We start from the raw sequence: 21,488 nt of genomic DNA, 5'->3' as shown, positions 1-21,488 counted from the left end.
GAGTGTCCTGGAATGTGCCATGGCTTGTTCTGGGGTGGGACTCTATGACCTCGGGCAATGGGATGGGTGGGTGCGACTGCATTTGCGCACACTCACGGGAGAGAGAAGGATGGTTAACTCTCATACACAAAGTGCATGTGCAACACCCGTGCGAAGAACTTTGTACAGATACAGACCGATTTTCCCATAGACATCCTTGTGAACTCTACTAATCCGTTTATATGATTGTGTGGTGGCCAATATTGCATGGTAACAGCCTTTTACTGTATTCCCCAGAGAGAATCAGAGGAGAGCAGCATGGGGGAATGCTGTTTCTTTAAGAGAGAGAGGGAGAGCGAGAGAGAGAGAGAAAGGGAGGGACCTCTTTGCCCTCCAGAAACCAGGAAGGGAATTGAGTTGATCTGCTGGTGCCTGGTTAGCACATACAGAGCTTTGAACAGCAGGGACAGCTAAGAGAGAGAGAGAGCTCCACAGAGGAGGAGAGAAGAGGAGGGCAGAGCTAACCCATAACAAGCACCACCACGGCCATCGCAGGTGAGCTCGCTCCACCCGCTTGCCCCCGTGTTGTCTGCTCGGGGCCTCTCGACCGAAAGGAGCAAGGCTGAGGAGGAAGGAATGAGGGAGGGGGCAGAGAGAAGAGAGAGACAGAGTATGTGTGTGGGGGCTGGGTGGGGGCTCCCATGCCAGTGACGAATTTTTGCTCTTTATTCTTCAGAACAAGAGCTTTAGTTCCCCTTTGGTTCGCTGGAATTGCTTTGAACTTTTTCATTCTTCCATTTGGTAACTTTTTGTTGTTGTTTTGAGGGCAGCCCTTAAAGTAGGTATTTGGCAGGGGTTAGAACAGTGGAGAAAGTAGTACACTAGGAAGAAGGAACTAAAAGTAATTCCATAGGACAAGGTACAGTGGTATGCACTAGGGTCCAGTATTTGTGGTTTGTTGTCAGTCATTCAGAAACATTTCCAGAAACTCTGATAACTCGCACACAAGCTTTCTGCATTTTTTCTTTCAGTCTCGAAATATGTTTGCCCTGTTTACTACTATGATGGAATATTTTAGTTTAAAAACTCTCATTTTGGTCAAGAAGGCTGAAGTTTTTGCATGAGGTGGTGTGACAGAACTGCAATTTAATTTTTGATTCTCTGAGTTGTAGTTGGAATCCCTTTTATCTTTTATTTCATACGTACAGAGCTTGGCACTGCTTGTTGGATGGTCTGTACTTTTAATACCTGGCATCCTGCTAGCAACACACGGTAGTGTATAATTCAGCTCTGAATGCTTACGTTGAAGCAGGCTTAGAGGTGTGGGGTTGGCAAAAGGCAGACAGTTTGGGACTTGTAGTTTGTAGCGGTGGCTTGGAAGCAGGTGAAGTAGCACTCAAAACCTCACATCCCAGAGTGCCTTGTCCTTGGCCATACAGGAAAGAGAACAGCCGATAGCCTATCTTAGTGGGGAGGTGTGGTGATTGAGCAGCTGGCAGGCCAATCGCAGAGGGGGAAGTGAAGCCAGAGCAGTGGGCTGAAAATAGAGTGGGGGAGTTAGTAAGTGTCTGCCTGTGTGGGATCAGGCAAAGGCCTGCCTGTGTATCTAGGGCCACTCGGAAGTTTCCTGTCTGCAGTTGCTCCAGAGCAGGGCCCTGCCCAGACACGGAGGCAGGCAGGCAAGCGAGCAGGCAGGGGGGAGACTGAACTGACCCACAGGGAAACAAATTGTGGCTGGCCGGTAAGAGCTCCAAATGCACTCTCACTCTCTCTGGTGTCTGAGAAGGGAAAGGCAGGCTAGAAAAGAAACAGAGGAATCTTAAGGGGTGAAAGACAGAGGGACTTGGCTTGATTGAGTTTAAAGCACTTGACCCACTTGCAGATGGCATAGAGATAGAAAACGGAGGCCAGCTATGTTAAGGTAGTGCTCTTCGAGATTCTGTCCTGTGAGGTTCACTTTTGGAGTACTTTTTTAATTTAATTCTGTTTGTTTTTATTTTTATTTTTACCCCACCTGTTCAAATTGTAACTTCAAATTTAAACTTGTTTAAAAAGGATTTTTTCAAGCATATGCAAAAAGTTTTTTTTTTTTTCTTACAAATTTGGGTCACGTAAATGGTTAATGATAGATGGCCCAATGCTCCGATACTTTGGCACCTTTGGTGGACAGCAAAACTATTAGAAAACTTATATTTCAAAGAACAAGACCATTGTGATATTCAAGAACCTTGGACTTTGGAAAGTTTTCCTCTTTTCTTGGCAGATCCCATGAAGGCTTCTTTTCCCCCTCATTCTTTGTATAGCTGTGCCATAATGCACATCAACTTCTCCACCCTCAGTAAGGGTCTTTAGCAAGGTCTCATGACTTGTCAAATCTGTAGCCTGCATGTGTGTTGCAGGAAGCTGCAGTCTGTTTCACACTCTTTTATTCAAAGATGTATGCAGATCATTTCCAACCCATACTTGCTCGACTCGATTTCACTAGTGCGGGTACAGGGAGTGCGCAAGGGGTATTTTTATTCACAGATGACGCCCAGTGTCTGAATAATGCACAGACAAGGCTCCTTGTCTCACTGGGGTGAGGCTGTTTTTTATTGTCTTGTTAAGACATTTGTACCCACCATAAACCAGTTAACCCTGTGTATGGTTAAATAACCTGACAGGGTCGTTTCAGGTCAGCATTTATGATGGGAATGTATGTCAACTTCATGCCAAAACACATCAAGCAGTATTTTTTTTTTAATTACATTAGTAAACTAATGCCTGTTTTTTTTTTTTTTTTTGCACTGAACACTTCTACTGCTATATAATTTTTTAAAATGGACTTAATTGAATATTAGTTTTGTTTAACTAAAATGTAAATGCATATCTGTGCTTTCGAACACGAACTTTTAATTGCTAGATGTTAATTGCAAGTGTGAATTGGTTAGTTTTTATGCACTTGCTTATAGGAAACATTTAACATCTAAATGCTTGGCACTGATGGAGGTGTGGCATGCCTAGAACCAAGCAGGAACACCATCTGACTGTAGAAAAGTTAAGTAAAATAGTGGTCGCTTGTGAGAAATGTATACTCGGAAATATGTGAATGTGTGTCCTTTTGCAGAGTATACAGAAATGTATAGGTGCTGGGGCAAAGGAAGTGACTGTTCACTAAAGAGTGAGATTCAGGCTAAAGTAATCCCTGAGCTTTTTGAACACACTTTGAGTTGGCTCTCTGTATGAGATTTAGTTTTATTACATTTGAGGGGCAGTGTGCTGGGTGGGCCATTGTGAAGCATTTTTAAAGTGATCAAATTAAAGACACTGATGCTGCAAGATGGGCTGCTGCAAGCTAGCGTCACTCTCGTAATCAGAGAGCTCATCTCATTATTCTCTCATTGTGCTCTTTAAAAGGCCTTCTTCCACTTGTCCTTATCTGCCGAGAGTCTGTCGACACAATGAGTGAGGCCATCCTCTTGGTTTCCTTGACAGTAATATGGAATCCAATTTCTTTAAGTTTATGCTCTCGCCCCATTCGCTATTGTAAATCTTGACCTCCAGCAGGTGGAGGAGACCTTGACATACATAATGTGATCATTCAAAAATATGCTGTGAGGTAGAACTGAAAAAGAAATCCTGGGTGGGTAGTTGTGTCTTTTTGCCGCCTCAGCAGAGGCTGAAGAGGGAAGTGGAAGCTGTGGTGGACTGGTGGTGGAGTGTACAGTGCAGTGTCTGGGAGAGCTGGTCATCTGATAACAAGAGCGGGTTCTGTTACACCATTACCAGAGTCACACAGGAAGTCTTCTTCCGCCCCACCGGCTGGGCTGCCGCAGCAGCAAAAGAGCGACATAGGCTGTGGCCTGAGCACAAGGGCACTGGAAACACTGCCGCCATTAGTCCATTATGTTTCTGTTTCATGTGTTGGTGTGCTCTCTCATTCCTTGTTTCCTGGCCGAGTCACAGATTGTCCAGAAGACTAATAGATGCTGTGGGCAGCTCAAAGAGGCAGGGAGTTAGGCCTGGAAAAGTTTTGTCAAAGAATGAGGGGGTGTCATGATATTTTCACACATAGGCTTCATCTTCCAATAAAGCTGTTGCTGGTCTAGAATAATTGTAGGCATGTTGTTGCATTCAAAGTTGGATCTCTTGCCATATCTGCTCTACCTCTTGCCGTCTACTCTGCTCCTATCTGAAAATACTTCCGGAACGAAGACCTTTGATTTTCCACCATAAAGTGTAAGCAGTACTATTTAGTATTGGAATTATGTGTCTACAGAAGGGTCCAAAGACTAAAACAAACTAAAAATGACAGTTGTGACGACTCACAAGTTTGTGTGCACTTGCTTCAAGCAACCTCACCCAATACCTTTCATGGGGCATTGTGAATACAAGTCTGGATTTTTGGCAGCCTACTGACATATCTCTAGTGAAACAGCCCAGCCCCACAACTCCAGTTTTATCAGTTGCTCGCCCACTTCCTGCTTGCTCTTTTTGTGTCCAATCATGCTTCCCTAACCAATGCTGGCAAGAATGACTCATTTGCAGGGCCTTGCTCAAAATCCTGTTCTTCTTGGAACTGGTCAGCCCCTCTCCATAATGTTTATGATTATCCTATAATATGCTCTTGGCCTTGACCTCTGTTGACCTAGTTCAATGACTCCCCTTCTCTCCCTCATGAGGTAGAAGGAACTTATCGTGAACAAGCTAACTTGCACATACATATTGAGTTGACATGCATGCCGAGGGATGCCCTATGTGTATTTTAACTTAATGCACATGTCTGTCAATAATCCTTTCTTATCAGAGCTCTTTCAAGGGATTTCCAAGCTCACACTTTGAACCCCTTATGAAATACATGGTAAAAAGTGCCATGGGTACACTCAGAAAAGAAAAAAGTTAATAGAAAGACATTGAGGTGTTCCGCGAAATACTAGTGCTTGTTTTGGTTTATGTCATAAGTCAAAGTGTGTTCCTGGAATGCATGGCATGTGCTTGCCTAAGATGTTTCATTCTGAGGTGTCAGTTTTCAGTTTATATAATGAGCAAGTAGATTAGCCGTTTGGTGTCCTCTGCTGGATTAGCCTCGCTTTAGTGTTAGTTGTGGAAAGAAGCAGCTGCATTCTAAGAACTTAATTACCGAACAAATTAAATGCTTTTGACACAATCTGACATTAGCTATCATGATTCTTTTAAAAAATTATTTACTGTTATGGCTGTGTTATTTCCAACTGGTTACACAATGCTAAACAATTTCTGGTCAACAGTTATATTGTAATATGAAGCAAAAATGCAACTATGATGTTACTTTCATACTCATCTAAATGTAACTTAACTAGTTGGATTTCTAAAGCGATGTGGTTTACATTTTCCCAGATTAACAAAAAGAACTCAAACAATGCAGATACTTTGTTAAGACAGTTTGACATCTATTCTGTATAGCAGCTCTTCACATTGGCTGGGAGGGGCTGTTGGAGGAGGGTGGGGGCTGAGGTGGTATGAGTATTCGCAGTAACTTGTGCTTTGACTTGCAAAGTAGCTGAGGCCTGTGCGTGCGGCCAGCAGAAGAGGTCTGGAAATGAGACGTTGGGGCTGTTGCATGGCCCCTGTCACCCATAGCCATGAATAAGTGATGAAGAATGTTGGGAGCCCTGAGAAGGTGTCAGGATCAGGTTTGTTTGCACTGTTTCCTCTTTCTTTCAGCTTTGCCCTGGGTTTATTCAGGGACAGGGATGCTGCTTTACTGGTGCCTTGATATCATTAACAGGTTGAAGTACAGAGACCTGACAGCAGAGAACTCCCTTATATTAGCAAACCTACCCTTGCCCCCTGTCTCTAAATTCATGATTTTATAGATTTTCTCACACTTGAAATAAACTATTCAAATCGGGCAATTTACTTTAATTCATGAGAAACCTATGCCTGACGGACACTTATTCGCTTTCCCAAATTGGAGCCTGGCCTCCACCTTGGCTTATTCAAATACCCTGCAATAAAACGATGAGATAGATAGCACCTGTTAGTCAGGCAGATGGGGGTTTTATTAGAAAGAATACTTAAACCCAAAGAGAAACCTTTGTGGTATCAAAGCTTGGCATGCAGGTGCCCATCATTTGGCTCAAAGGTGAATGGAGAGACAGAGAGAGACGGGCTTAAGCCAATGGCTTATGGGCATTACCATCAAACTTAAACAAGTCAAGACATGGTCCAGTGGGGGACTATTATTGGAATGTCTTCACTTGAGGTGTGCTAAATAGAAATGTGTAGTGCATATGTGTCCTAGATTATGGCATTCCGACACTGAAATATTCATTATATGTGCTAAAGTAAGATGGCATGTAAAACCAATGGACATAAGGTGAGCTTGAATGTCATCTAAAGATAGTAATGCAAGCAAGGGAGGTAGTGTAGGTTGTATTTGTATATGTGTTTTACCTACCCACTACCTTTCTAGTGCTACACCAATAGTGACCTGACATTGAGCCAACTCTCTAGGTGCGGAGGAAGGCAGTTGGTTGAGCAGGTCCTGCGTACATACCAAAGGAGCTTGATCTGATGGAATGTCATTTGAATGCATTGCTCTTATTGAGTATAATCCCCCCTGACCTTACCCCATGCTGGGTCGTCCGGGCAGATGGAGGGGTGGGGGTAGTTAGGCTGTTTGGCTTTCGCGTGTGAGGGTGTATGTTTTCCAATGGACAAATCGAGGGAGATTGCCTTCCAAAGTCCCCCTCCCTCCACGCCTGCCCTTACTGCGGTCGATCATTTTAATCCCCCCCCCCCCACACACACACACGTGATCAAGGGGACAGGCCTTTCCTGAAACTTGGCACACAGTGCAGGGTGGGGTAACCGGCTCAGACCGGATTGACAACCTCCCTATTTAATACTGTTCCCTTGCAGCCTTGCGTGTGTCCTCCTACTCTTCCTCCTACTCTAGTGGGTTTTTTTCCACTCAGGCCTGTAGCTGGCAACCCCCTGCTCCCACCTCCTTACCCCAGCAGCCAACTGACACGCCATTGAAAGCACATGCTGCCCAGCCCTACACTCTGCGCCATGCACTCCCCCCAGCAAACCTGCAATGTACAGATTCTCCTTTCTCACTGCCAGCAGGCTTGCCACACTCCCCCATGCTGATACAGTTTAATTCAATCAACACTCTGAACTGATTGCTGTAAACTAGAAGGCTCTTCACAGTGTTTCTGCAGACACACTAAAGTCACAACCACCTCAAATCAGCATTTTAACAGCATCACAAAAGGTGTTGTACACCACTGGTAAACTAGGGTTTTTGCTTTTCTGTTTGACAGTCACAAAGAAACTTCCACTAAACAATGTTAGAGCTCTTTTCCTGGCATCATAACTAAAAGGCATATTGATCAAGTTAGGTTAACATTTTAAAAGTGAGAAAGAAACTGAAAAGGGGAATTGAGCACTGCCAATAAGTTCTATATATGTGTTCTGTAACAGCACGTACACACGTCATTATCATATGAGTAATTGATACCCTCCTTATTTTAAACACCAAAAAAAAAAAAAAAAAAAAAAGTGAAATTTATTAAAATAGTTGTCTGTTGACCAACATGTCCATTTACTGTAGTTTTTATCCAAATATCTGGCAATCCTCTTTTACCCAAGGCTTCCATTTCTGGTTGATATAATCTTGACCAGTTGTCTTTCAAGTGTATAGTAGCAACCGTTTGGCCACTATCTGTTAGCATCTCTGCCTTATTTGCATACAGGGCTTGGTAATCCTACCCAGGATGGTAATAGATCACAGAGAGAAGGGACAGTATAAATTTGGTCCAAACAAATTTTTTATTTTTTTTGTCTTTAGAAGCACCATGATTTGTTCATCTTGAGGTTAAGATATTATTCAATAATATTCAGGTCATTCATGACCTGTTTGTTTTCCCGCTCTGTATAGCATGATTTAAAATGTTTTATAATTCAAATAAAAAGAATAATAATAATATTGGCTTTACTATCTACAAGTCACTGCCTCCAATGGTGGTATTTCAAATGTGCCTTTATTAATAATACCTAAATGAAAATAAGTAATAATATCCGTTGTTGTTCCTTAACATTCTCAGACAGGCAGACGGACAGGCGGCAGAACGGACGGACGGGCGGCGGCTGCGATTGGCGGCTCGGCGGCAGGCTGGTGGAAAATGTCGTCAGGAGCTGGTGGGCGGGGAAGACAGCAATGTAGAGCCTCCGGGAGTTCAGGCGTGGTGGAGGAAGGTCCAGTGGGCATCCCCTTCCCTGAGCACAGTGCTGACCTGCTGGGCAGTCTTAACCAGCAAAGGCTAAGTGGGCTGTTGTGTGATGTGTTGCTAGTGGCCCAAGAGAGAGAATTCCCTGCCCACCGCTCCGTATTGGCCTCCTGCAGCACCTACTTCCACAAGCTTTTCACCTCAGGTCTGGCTGCTGACCGTCAGAGAGTCTATGCGCTGGACTTTGTGCGGCCTGAGGCGCTGGCCGCCCTCTTGGACTTTGCTTACACAGCCACACTCACAGTCAGCCACAACAGTGTGGTTGACATCCTAAGCGCCGCTCGTGTGCTCGAGATCTCACCCATCCAAGATGTCTGCACACACCTGCTGGACACCAAAGTGCTCTCCCCGCCGGTGAGTAACCTGTTGTTTTGATTTTAAAACTTGACTGCTTAAAGTTATGGAATGAATAGTGTGGTGATGTAGTTCCATTATGTTTTGCAGGCGGGCAGTGAGCAAGAAGATAACGAGGAAGAAGAAGAGCGAGGAAAGAATGGAAGAGAGCAGGGCATCCGGCTGCGTGCCCGCGAGTACCTGGAGTTCTTCCAGAGGGGGGCGCATTGGGGTAGCAGCTGCAGCACGCCAGAGCTCAGGGACCTGCCCACACACCTGCACTTTAGCCAACGCAACAGCGCTGACAGTAATGGCACGCCCACCGGCCCTGCTGACTGCTATTCCCCACTGGCCCAAGTCCTAAAGCAGCCGCCTCATGAACCTGAAGACGACGATGCCGATGAGGAATGCCATGACAGAGCTTTGGCTCAAGGGAAAGGTGCACAGGCTCTGATGTCCTTTTATGCTCCCACACAGAATGGACATTTCTACCTCCATCAAGCAGAGCCCAAATCAGAAAGGGAGTTGGAGGTGGCAGGCGAGCGGGAACATGAGCGAGGCCCGGCCAGTGCTTTGCTACAACAGATGATGGACTCTTTAGAGCGGAAAAGGGAGCAGCCCACAACAGGTGGTGGGGGTGAGGAGGACGGGCCGGAGGGTGAAGAGCCGGATGTGGAATTTTACTTGAAGTACTTCAATAGTGCGCAGCACGAAGAGTCCGCCAGTGCCCCCATCTCACCAAGTCTGCTACCACTGTGGTCGATGAGGGGCAGTGGAAGTGGGAACCAAGCGACTGGAGGTGTTAACAGTGGTGAAAGGAAAATGCGCTCTAAGGCCTTCCAGAAGTGCCCCATCTGCTCCAAGGTCATCCAAGGCGCAGGCAAGCTTCCACGCCACATCCGTACACACACAGGAGAAAAGCCCTACGAGTGCGCCATCTGCAAAGTGCGATTCACAAGGTATGTTTTTTTAGTCATTTTGAATTATGTTTTGATATAATATTTATACTTTTATCATTGTATATACAACTTATAAAATAAAAAAATTGCTGAACAAATTTAAACAGCTATTTAAATGGTCAGGTACTCAGAAGCCATGTAACGATACACAAATTTCAGGATACGTTAAGATGCAGTAGACTCACGATACAAATGTTTAGCTTAAACTTGTTCAAGGATTCGACCCAAATGTATTTTAAATCTTAAGTGACACAACAGTGTCTGGCATTGGCAACAAAAAGCAGCTCTCCATAATAATAGTAACTTAAACAACAGCACTGTATTTATCAGCAGACTTATGTTCATGTTTTCTCATGTTTTTCTTGAGAAAAATTAGTTTGTCTACATTCAAATAATTTTTATTTATAGAGCACTTTTCGCAATGCACATCGTTTCAAAGCAGCAAACTATGCCTTAACGTCTAATGCCCCTGGTAATCAAGCTAAAGTTGAATGTGGCAAGAATAAACACTACATTCAATGTTAGTGGAGAGAAAAAGCCTTGAGGAACCTGACCTCTTGCTTTACAATATATGTAAGTATGTCCATATTATTAAACTAAGCCATTTTTCCCCGTGTTCTTACTGGCTTATCACATGTGCGCTTGTGTTGTGCTCATACCTGTTTACATTTCAGCTGGGAGAGGTTGTCTTTTAAATGCAGCAGTGAGGCAAACTTGCTCTGATTTTTTGCTAGTTCCACCGGTTTGCATGGTGATGTCGGCGTAAATAAAACAACATGTTTGATGCAGCACTGGGACATGACATCATTGTTTGGATAATTCGATAAAATGTAACGCTACAATCTACTTGCCGTTTGCCATCGATCTTCCAACTCTCAACTCAACTATTTTAGACTAGCTGCTCTGTTCTGAAGTTGGATACTACTGGTCTGTGAGTGCTCAGCGCTGCCTCTCCGGGGAGGAGACTGTAATTCGCCGCTTTCAATGTTGCACTGCTTGGTTTTAAACACTTCTAAAACAGTAGTCATATTAACACTACCAGTTATGTATTTATTTATATATCAAATGATACATACACTATCATATCGAGAGTGTAGTATTGTACGATTCTATACGATTTTTGTATTTTTACATCCCTACTATTTTGTATGCCAAAGAGGCATCAGTCAGCTATAAAGCTAGGTTTTATGTTGACAGAAAGGTTGCATGACAAAGTCCTGTAATTTTAACGAGGGGTGTCCAATAAAACTGGGTTGTGGTAGCACAGCCTGGTCGACTGTTATCAGGGAAAAAGCTGTTATAAAACTCTCCATGCCGATATTGAAAGGGATTACAGCATGGTGACCTATCTATGCCAGCGAGTCAGCTGAACTTGTGACCCTGGGTGTTACGCTGATTATTGCCCCAGGCCTATACAGCCCCTCTATCCGACAACTGATGAAACCTACTGTGTTCTACAAAACTGAATCTCGGCTATCAAACTGCTAGCATGGCTTACACTGCACTTAAGTGCATCACCTCTTCCATGAAACCATTGCCATAATGAATTAATCAAGAGACACGCTTAGACACTGCACTGAAAATATCCTGCACCCTATTTGCGTAGGAATGGATCTAAATTTGCCATCTAAATACGCCACCTATTGGGAAGGGGTATTGTAATCTTAATCCTGTTTGATCAGGGTTAAGAGTGTGCCTCATTCACACTGCAATAAATCAGTCCAGTCTTCTAAATTATTCATCTGTCTGTGCCCCACTCTGTTACATTGTGTATGTGTGTGAACATGTGTATGCGTATATATGTATATACCATACATTTTACGATGAATGCGTGTAAGAAGTGGAGGGAAGGTGGGAAAATATGACTGAGACTCTCTAGATACACACGATTATGTTTAAATACACGGGCAGGTGTTAACGTTAGCACATGTCTGTTTACATACTCGGGTGTGTGTCTGTGCATGAACGTGTGTGCACCTGTTTGTGTGTTCCGTAACCCTCCACAGTTCCGGAAGGGTCAATCACCCTAGTTTGTTTAGCTGTACTCTGTCCTGGTCAGCAGCGTTAGGGAGGGACAGAGAGGGGTAAGCTGAGAGCTGACTCTTACAACAGAAGGCCTTGCATTTGACACCACACTATAGCTCCCTTATTGGTGCAAAACAATACAATTTGACAGTATGCCATCCATGTTGAAGAGAGCCTATTCTTTAGTCATTCTTGGTTTCATTCCCTTACATTGTGTCTTAACCAGACATGCCATGACGTGATAAAAGGTATATTTTCCATGTTATTTAGTTTTTGTCCTAACCAGCCACGACAGCGTCAGGCGACGAGTGACCGGGCGTTTTATTAAATTAATTGTATTCTATGAAATGGTTTCTATTTCTGCAACATTCCACTGGGCAGTCAAGTCAACAAATGGGTTTAAAATAATTCACATAACAGTATATTAAAGTCGCCGTCTCACTAGCCAGTTCAGAACAATTTGATTTTACCGAATGTTGTGCTTGAGGTCTCGCTCTCTTCAGTCGGAGGTCTGTCACATATGCGCACACACACCAATTCAGAACTGGCTGGTTCCCTCTGACTTTCTCTCCGCTTCCATGTCAAGTGGAGATTGGCAAAATAACAACAGGAATACCGCTTGATCATAAACAATGGTAACAGACTGAATTAGGACGTGATTCATAAAGTAACTTTGCCCTGTGTATTTATCCCCTCAGAGCTTGCCGTAGAAAGCATATGCCCATACGCAGCTTCAATGAGAAAATTAGTTACGTTCAATAAACACTGTTCCTTCTGACTGTTCTGATTTTATTGTAATTTATCATCATATCAGACAGATTGCTTGTCGCTACAATCTTATCACGTTGCGTCTGGTTAGGACAAGGTGTTAGTTAAATCTCTTTAAATGTTACACATGTAGACCAGGTGCCTTAGATGGCCTTAGATCATAATGTTATATTAATAGATTATATTAATAGCATGAAAATTAGTTCCAAAAATTGGGTTTTTACAACGTAACTGCTAACTCCTATTATATAGTTTTAACGGCACTTTGAAATGGTTCAACTGAAGGACAATTGAGGAAAGACATTAAAGGTTGAACCACATTTTTCCAAACCTGTTCCTCAACCCAGCCCACCTTTTGATTTTCAATTTTGCATTGGTTCCTGCCCATAAGCACTCTCCTCATGTGAACTAAGTTGCCAATGAAGATTTCAGATTTTGCTTGTAAAACGTAAAATATCACTGTTTTCAAAACTGCTCTTTTGGGAGACTCTGGGCCCACTATGACTTTAAACTGAACATTGAGCCCTTCGGTGGCTCATTGGCCTAAAAAGAAATTATGGTGATAAAACTGTGAGCTTTATGGCTCTTCTCCTCATATGACCTTGGGTGTTTTCAGTGCAAAACAAATGATAAATAAACTTGACTCTTGAAAGTAAAGGAGGTCAGACTCTTTGAGTATATATATTTTCTTGATGTGTAAGAACATACAGATTTATATATATTTCCTCCTTAGATTTATGTATTTATATTTAGCTTATGAAATGTGTGTGGATTGCTTTGCTAATGATCTATGTGACTATCTTTACCTGTGTGTCTTGTGGTTTAACATCAGGCCATAGTTAATGACTCATCCCACCATCAGAGGCGTTAACAGTCTATTTGGGACATCAAGTAATGTGGGAGCAGGCATTTTAATGAATTATAGGTGTATTAGGTTGAATAGTAGTTGTACAGTTGTATTGTTTTGCTAATCCTATAAATTTAAAATGCTGTTCAGCCTTAATGTTAATTCGCACAATCCCTTGGTTAGTAGCTGTGGAAAATTTGCTCATCTAAAGTTATTGTATGCTCTTTTCCAGGCAGGACAAGCTAAAGGTTCACATGCGCAAACATACGGGAGAGAAGCCTTACCTGTGTACTCAGTGTGGTGCCGCCTTCGCCCATAACTACGATCTGAAGAATCACATGCGCGTGCACACGGGCCTGCGTCCCTACCAGTGCTCCAGCTGTTTTAAAACCTTTGTGCGCTCAGACCACCTCCACCGTCATCTCAAGAAAGACGGCTGCAACGGCATCCCATCCCGACGAGGCCGCAAGCCACGCATACGAGATCCTGAGCTCCTGGAAGGTCCTCTGGAACTCCATGGTCCAGAAGCAGATATTGAGAGAGGTCGACGGTGTCTAGATGGGGGCAGCGGAACATCGCTCATTGAGGAAAATCATGGTAGTCGCAACACACACAGCCCCGTTGCTGATGGGGAAGGTAGCGAAGATTTTACCTTAGGACACAGGGACTCTGCAACTACATGAATCAAACTTCGTTAGAGAGGTCTTAACTCAAAAACCAGAGGAAGAATAAAACAGAAAAATAAGAAACAAACAAAAAAAACTTAAAACTACATGGTCCTCTTTAAAAAAACAAATCAGGGTGTCACGCAAATCTAATCTCCTAGTTTCTTTTTCTCCTTTTTAGCTTTTGCATTCCGCATAGAGACTTAACCATCGAGTTATTGGTCTGTTGAAAGAGTGAAGAGCACTTCAAACCACTCACCCGTGCTGTCACCATCTTTCTGGGTCTTTTTGTTAGTCTTTTTTGTAACATTGGCATAATGGCCTAGCCATATGCGTACGAGAAAAAGCTACTATGCAGTTAAAATATGTTCCTCATCTCTGGGTTGCATCTATAGGGCCTTGTCTCAAAATTGTTAGGTGTCAAACACCATGCTGACTGCTGTTTCAGCAGGTTAGCTATGAATGGTTTAAGATGTGACCAAGGCAACCAATAAATCTCTTTTTCTAATGCAATGAGCAACATGTACATACACTATGAAAATAATTATATTGTCTCAGATTGCAATATATGCAATATTCTGATGCAGCACCTTTTTTTCTAAATGTTTCAGAAAGAATCAGACAGGGGTTTGATTTAAAGTGTTACTTTCTCTATAAAATATGTTTTTTGAGAATTTGTCTGTTTATGATTTAAAAGGTTAACTTTTTGAGTAAAATCCACATACTCATTAATTTGTTTCAGGCAGGGAGAGGGTAAGAAAAGGGATGAGGTCCTGTGTTTTTAAAGCACTACCTTCATCTGATCGCCACTGGGCACAATCATGTTAAATCTTACCTCTCACGGGCCTGCTTTTCCTTACTGGCAGTCTTACTTGCATCATTCTTTCTTATTTTTGGGATTGTCTTAATATTTGTTCATTATTGATGTTTTTTTTTTTCCTTTGAGTTGACTATTTTGGGTACTTGACACTTTACATTTGTATACGTGTGTATATATTAGGTTGTAATGTTATGAAACCCTTTATAAGAGATATATTGCAGATAGATAGGGTTACATCTTCCTTCAGCTTCACTCCAGGTTTCTTACTGAGTTAAGTTTGCAGGGGGGAATACGCTGTTTTAGAGCATTCTAATTGAGAAACCCATTTTTCCTAAACTGCACTCAATCAAACCTAGAAGTTTCATCCCAAAGTATGAATTGTGATAAACTTCATTTTGAGTGTTTCCGCAGGAGTGAAACTGTATGCAACAGAGGAGTGAGGGCACCACTGTTACAAACAGCTGGTGATTACCTAGGCAGGGAATCTTTTATTTGTTTTTTTTGTTGACAGAAAGAGAGATAGAGAGACGAGCAACTTTTTATGCATTTGAACAGCTTTACTAAAGATATCCAACAGAGAGAGAGAAATATATATTTAAGGAGGCAGTTTGGGTTGGCAAGAAACAAAGTGCTTATTCAATTTCTTTGCCCAAGGGACCACGTAAAAAAAACCTAAAAAAAACTGAGCGTTAAGGTGAGCAATAAATTAATGTCCAAGATAATGTCCAAATAAGCACACAACTGTAGCAGAGTACGGAGGGTCCAGTTTTTAGTGTACATCATCCATTAATGCAATATATACAATGAGATCAAATAGCTATACATACATTATTACTCCTTTCATGATGCAAACGACTGGCAGAGGGTTTGGGAGAAAGTTTCCTAAATACTGAGACTGTTATTATGAAGTAATATGTGCTTCCCTGTGTAGATGAGAAAGGGTGCAACTACGTCCTATGGCCACATCAGAGCCAGATGACTCACTGAGAGGGGCCTGGAGCATCAGCAGGCACTTTGTGGGCATGTCTAGACAGGCTCCCCCCAAAATCCAGCAGAGTGGGTGCTTTGGTTAAGTTAGGACTCTTGTTTAAATAAGGCAAATATGAGGGCAAGACTTGACAAAGGCAGATCCTTTTATTGCTAATAAAGTGGTGGATTTGAAAGGAACTTACCAGGCACATGCATCCAAAGAGCAGCTCGTTTTTGATCCTTACTGGATCATTCAAGTGGATCTCGCGCACATGATATTGTGGCGACTGAGAGGACGTTTTCAGTATCGTTCCTTCTGCCTCTGCAGTGCTATACCCTGTTTATCAGTCTTTTGCACCTTAATAAGAAAAAAGCAAGATCTGAATGCACTTTGTTATGAAGAAGGGCACTTTTTCGTCGAAAGAAACGGGTATTTGTGACAAAAGAGCAAATGTGATTATAAAAAAAAAAAGGCCCATTCAAGTGATGATGCTTGGCTTGTTTTTTTGTTTTTGGCTTGTTTATTTGCGTTGCTTTCGTTTAGGTCTTGACACCGAGCTGCCAAAAACATTCACAGACACTTGAGAAGAGAAAGGGGCAGGGTGAAGACATTGTGTTGTTAGAGGATGTAGGTTGATGTGATGTTAACTGAAAAAAGCAACAAGGAGAAATACCCCTCAAAAAGAAATATATATATAAGCCTAATGACCAATTGCACTTAAAGTTAAAAGATGATAAAAGGTTGAAGAGTTCTCTGTTTTGTCTTAATACAGAGAAGAGAAGCGAGAGATATGGCAGCATGTGAGCGTCTACATGGTTTTATGTAAGATGTATAAGTTACATACTCCATTTAAACCGTTTAGTTTCTGTCTGTGCATTACAGTCTCTGAACATCCATCAAGAAGTGTCGTAGTCACTTTAAATATGGTGTGAAAGGCCACACCTTAAGCATCACACTACAGTTAGTTACAACGTTTTTGACTGGATGACACAGCAGAATTAATCCATCTGGAAATGTTAGTGTGTGAGCGTGTTTTCATACCCCAAAACACACTGCGTTAGTATTACATCATGTCTGCATAGGTTTGTGTGGTTACACATTGACCAAGGCCAGCTCTGGTGTAATTATCAATTCTGTTTCACTTATGGCCTGCGATCATCCAATATGAAGTCCACAGTAGATGTTAAATTTGTTCGTAAGGACATTTCGGACCTTTGCCACGACCCAAATGTATCCTCCCTCATTACAGAAGCAGAAGTTGGAGTGGAATTGTTGGGGGAAAAGCTTACTTGAGTTTATTTTCTGTCTTATTGCTGTTCTTTTTTTCTGTGATCTTTAGTGTGAGAGTTTAAAACTTGCAATGCTTCTTTTGTTTTATTTTAAAATGTGTTGCTTTGGCTTATTTTTTTTAAGCAAAGATAAATTTGTCGTATGTGTGGGTGGGGTTAAGAAACGGGGAGGGGCAATGGGTTAAATGGTGGTGGATAATGGGTGGGTGGCAGGTACAAAGCTTGATAGCACTGGAAATGTTGCTCTAGATGAGAAAGAGTTTTTGCACTAAAAGTCACTCATGTCCTTGTGCTTGTCCTTGGAGGATGGGGACTGGAGAACCGGGAAAGGCCTTTTAGTTTCTGTGAATGCAGAGCCCATTAAATCTCCTCAATTGACCAGCTGAAAACCAAAGTTGGCAAAGACTTGGATTACTTGAAGTTTCTAGACCGTTCAAAAAAATAGATTTTGAATCTTACATTATCCTCAACAACGTAAAACAAAATTTCTCCAGTCCAGTATAGGTCGAGAGTCCAGGGCAATGGCAACTGAAGTAAGTTGCTTGAGGAAAGAAACAGTATTCAAGTAGTGGCTTATTTCCAATGGTTAACAGGATCAAACCTTAAGCATCTGTGTCTACGTAGCAGTTTGGTAGAGTTATTAGAGGTCTGTGAGTTCACAGGAACTAATTGGCTTTGTCTGGAGAGGGGCATAAGCTTTGTTCAATGGGTCCAAAAGGAATCAGCAGCAGAATCTTGAAGCTTGCTATGTGGAGAAGGATTGTGGAGAGAATGTGCCTTAACATGAAAGGAGATTGGGAGGATTCCTCCAAAGATGGCTTCCATTCCCGCTTCCCAAATGATTCTTGAATACTTGTGTCAGATATTAAATGCGGTTAAAATAAATGTTTTATTGTGGACATTTCTAAGAACCAAAAGGTTGTTTGTCCAGAGCTTGTCTAATACACCTCAACTTGTAAATACAAACCAATTCTTAAAGTTGTCTCTTGGGAAAAGTGAGTAAGGAGACCCTGGCATCTTCCATTTAGTGCTGTTTATTGCTTCCACCCCAATGACGGACACTACACTGAGAAAGTGTCTCAAAAATCCATTTACATGACTTTAGAAGATCCATGTATGTAATATCCAAATCTTAATCTGTTTTGTGTCTTTATTTGTTTAATTTATTTGACAGTATGTCAAAAAGCATTAAAGATTACAATGACAGTGATAACTGTAATAATCATGGAAGATATTTTGGTTGCTTTTTAGATGTTCTGGATGGGTCGAAGCACAACTAGCTGAGGATAACAAAATGCATGGCTAGATTCACACAGTTGTTCTCACCTGTCCCACTGCTGTTTGATGCCCAGTGGGCACTTTGCACAAGGAGTGGCTCACGGGCAGTGGGTACTAGTTTGCACAGATCGGGGAGGGTGGGTAGAATTTTTTGTGCAGTTGGGAAAGGCAGTGTTGTCTTATAGCAGGCTTGGGAGAGCCTTTGTCAGGTATTGCTGTGCCATTATGTGTACCTAAGGAATTATAGCCATCTAAATCTTTGACTGCCTCAGCTGGTTATGTTTCACTGATCAAGTAGATGTTGTGGAGAGCAAATGTTAGATGGTGTGGTGGGAGGCAGGGGGATAATGGGCCATCATCTATGCTTCTCAGGTTAAATATATCTGCAGTTCATGTCCATTTTTGTTGTTTGGTTGAAGCTCAAATTTTGCCTTCTGTGAAATCAAAGCTTTATTGTACTAAGAGTACACCATCTGAATATATTATTATGAGTTTTGAAGATATGATATCAAAAGCCAATTGCCCATGTGACCACAACACCCTAATTTCTTTGCCTAATAACTGTAGATTCTTGCCTATAGAAAAAGAATGGCAAAAAGTCAGCATTTTTGTACGTGTTTTAACATTCTAGAATTATGGGTTGTGTATTATTTTTGGCCACATACACACTTATCTGTTTTCATTTGAAAACGCATTGATTTTGCTACCTTTATGCCTCTCATCAACACTGGAACAGCATTTTTGTCCACCAAAAATGGAGACTTTCAAAAACATTCTCCATAACCACATACTTTGGAAAACGATGATGTAAGCAAACTGAAAATGGAAGTTTAAAAACTGGATTAGTGAGTATTTGGCCTTTTGTAGATCTTAGAATGAGACCAAGGCCATGTCCACCCTAATAAATGTTCGCTGCATTTATGCCTTTTATCAACACTAAAACTGTGTTTTTCTCCACTGAAAACAGAGCACTACAAAAACACTCTCCATTACGCCATATTTTGGAAAACCATGACTTTAGGAAACAAAAAAATTGTTTTCAAATGAAAATGGATTAGTGTGGATGTGGCCAAAGACAACAGTGAATTTTGGGATGGAGACATCAAGTCTTCAAGTCAAGGATGCATTCCATAACTTAAGAGTAATAGTTGTTATAACAAACAGATGCAGGTAGAAGGACAAGAGGTGGTTTCTTAAGTCTTAAAGGGCTTTCTTAAAGGTTTGTTTCTCTTTTCCTCTACCAAGAATGTCCTGAGAGTGTGTTGGGCTTCACAAAGCCATCAAGCTGATTGCAGTTCTGTGATTGTAACAAAAAGCACTTTGAGAAAGGCCATCCAGAATAATGTGTGCTGTCTCCTTTGATTATTAATGTTGTTGTTATTGTTATTTTTTGTTTTTTGTTATCTCATTGTGGATGTAATGATATATTTAAATGCAAAAACTACATGAAAAGAAAAGAAACTTGAATATGCGATATATTTGGGTTGAAGTCCATTTTAACTGCCGCCCCGAGCCACACACATCCTTGGAAAGACACAGCAAAACATGGAATGTCATATGTTCAAGTTGTCGTACCCGTTTTATTTTAGCATTTGTTTCCCCACCCAAATCTCATCAAAAGAAGACTACATTTGTTAAAGGAAATTTTTTCCTGGGCTTTCATTGTTCTGCAAGATGCTTCATAGACAGAATTTATAAGAGAGTAGATCTACGTAGATTATTGATATTGTTGGGGCCTAACTATCCCAAACAATTCTAATGTCTTAAGCAGTCAGGTTTGAAACATTATTAAACTTTCCTGTATATGGGTAACATACAATATCTCTGATTAGTTTCCTTCTATGTTGTTAGGTGATAAATCCACTAGCATAAAGTATTTTCCACATTGCATAATGTTATTTTTGTTGTTGTTTTTTTTCAAGTGTGAAATTGTCTTTTTTTTGTTTTAGTTTTTGAGACATTTATAAGGGACTCATTATATACCATATTCCAAGCTTACATCTCTTGTTCATTTAATGTTTCTTGTATAGAATCTGTAGCACAGATGCAAACTCTGCAGAGAAAACCATAAATAATTTTCAGGCTTCAGGGGCACTTTTAAACACATGTATATTTTGGGGCGGCAGAAAAATTCCCAGAGTCTCAGGCTTGGACAGCAGAAACCCTGTTCTTTTTTTGGTTAAATCCAGTCCTGTTCCTTTCCATTGTCTGTCAGTGTGTGTTGAAGCTATAGAGATGTATTTGAGAATTCGGGAGAATTTGCACTTTTGGCGATGAAAAGAATTTGTATTGTATATGAGACCACTAAATCTACATCGTCTTAATCAAACAATTCCATCTTGTTTTCCTTTTATGTTTTACTCTGTTTTTTCTTTTTGGTTTATTTTTTTTTCCAAATATATCCAAAAATGTCTGACGTTTAAGAAATAAGACATTTCTATTAAAAACAGAATGTTTACGACCATCCTGCCTTTGTCTGCTATTTGTATCTCTATATTTAAATCTATCTATATGCATGTCTGTAGAATGAATAAGGTTTTTTTTTTTTTATGTTTTGTTGACCGATTTATCAGTTTTTGGACTTTATACGGACACCTATCATTGTGACTGCAGCATCATACAAATATTTTCAGTTACCTGATGCCATTGTAGAAATGCCATTTTGCAGTCATGTATCACCCATGATTTTTATTGTAATTAACATTTTTTATTGATTCCTACAGTAAATAAGAAAAGCAAAACATATATACATAGAATCAACATTTAAACCCCACAACCAACCCCGCCCCCGATAGCCCTCCAAAAACTCCAAATAGTTGCCCCATTTCCCCATCTTCCAAATGACACCTCCTCAAAAGCCGCCACCCTCCCCATCTCCGTGCACTACTCCCGAAATGGGGGCACCCCAGCCAACCTCCAACCCCTCAAAATAATCTGCTTGGCGATCATCACACTGGTCAGAACCCAATTCTTTATGTGTCTATTCCCCATATCGATGACCGCCCCATCGCACAAAACACAGAGTCTGGGGAAAAACGAAACCCGAGTGCCCAACACGTCACACACAAAACTCTGAACCTTCAACCAAATTCCTGGATCTCAACACACCACCAAAAAATATGGGCCGCTTCTCCATCCTCCAATTGGCATCGCCAGCAGGTGGGTGTGTCTTTAAGACCAAGCCTATACAATCTAGAGGGGGTCCAATAAAATCGATGTAAAATCTTGAATTGCATAAGGCGCACCCTTGCATCTCTAGATGCAGACTTGATGTTTTTTAGAATCCTAGCCCACACTCCC

The 21,488-nt window shown here is 41.5% G+C and overlaps 1 protein-coding gene across 4 annotated transcripts; it reads left to right on the top strand.

The window, feature by feature from the left end:
• Nucleotides 1-7: 7 nt before the first annotated feature.
• Nucleotides 8-20,646, top strand: LOC127438104 (zinc finger and BTB domain-containing protein 7A-like). Of its 4 annotated transcripts, none has more exons than XM_051693373.1 (5): nucleotides 8-534; nucleotides 5,498-5,630; nucleotides 8,052-8,588; nucleotides 8,679-9,526; nucleotides 13,399-20,646. In XM_051693373.1, exons 2-5 carry the CDS (start codon nucleotides 5,598-5,600, stop codon nucleotides 13,847-13,849), a joined length of 1,869 nt encoding a protein of 622 aa, XP_051549333.1. In that variant the 5' UTR covers nucleotides 8-534; nucleotides 5,498-5,597; the 3' UTR covers nucleotides 13,850-20,646. The 4 variants fall into 4 exon arrangements, with proteins under 4 accessions (XP_051549333.1, XP_051549335.1, XP_051549336.1 ...); XM_051693374.1 differs by lacking the exon at nucleotides 8-534 and adding an exon at nucleotides 1,739-4,197; XM_051693375.1 differs by lacking the exon at nucleotides 5,498-5,630.
• Nucleotides 20,647-21,488: the final 842 nt, after the last annotated feature.

Source organism: Myxocyprinus asiaticus, chromosome 49 (genome assembly GCF_019703515.2).
Source record: "Myxocyprinus asiaticus isolate MX2 ecotype Aquarium Trade chromosome 49, UBuf_Myxa_2, whole genome shotgun sequence".
NCBI classification, from domain to species: domain Eukaryota; kingdom Metazoa; phylum Chordata; class Actinopteri; order Cypriniformes; family Catostomidae; genus Myxocyprinus; species Myxocyprinus asiaticus.
This window is presented reverse-complemented; position numbering and strand designations above follow the sequence as displayed.

Coding starts and splice junctions, on each gene's coding strand:
- LOC127438104 (XM_051693373.1), top strand. CDS start 5,598: ATGTTGGGAGCCCTGAGAAGGTGTCAGGATCAG. Junction 5,631..8,051: donor TGAGAAGGTGTCAGGATCAG/GTTTGTTTGCAC, acceptor TAACATTCTCAG/ACAGGCAGACGGACAGGCGG. Junction 8,589..8,678: donor CCAAAGTGCTCTCCCCGCCG/GTGAGTAACCTG, acceptor TATGTTTTGCAG/GCGGGCAGTGAGCAAGAAGA.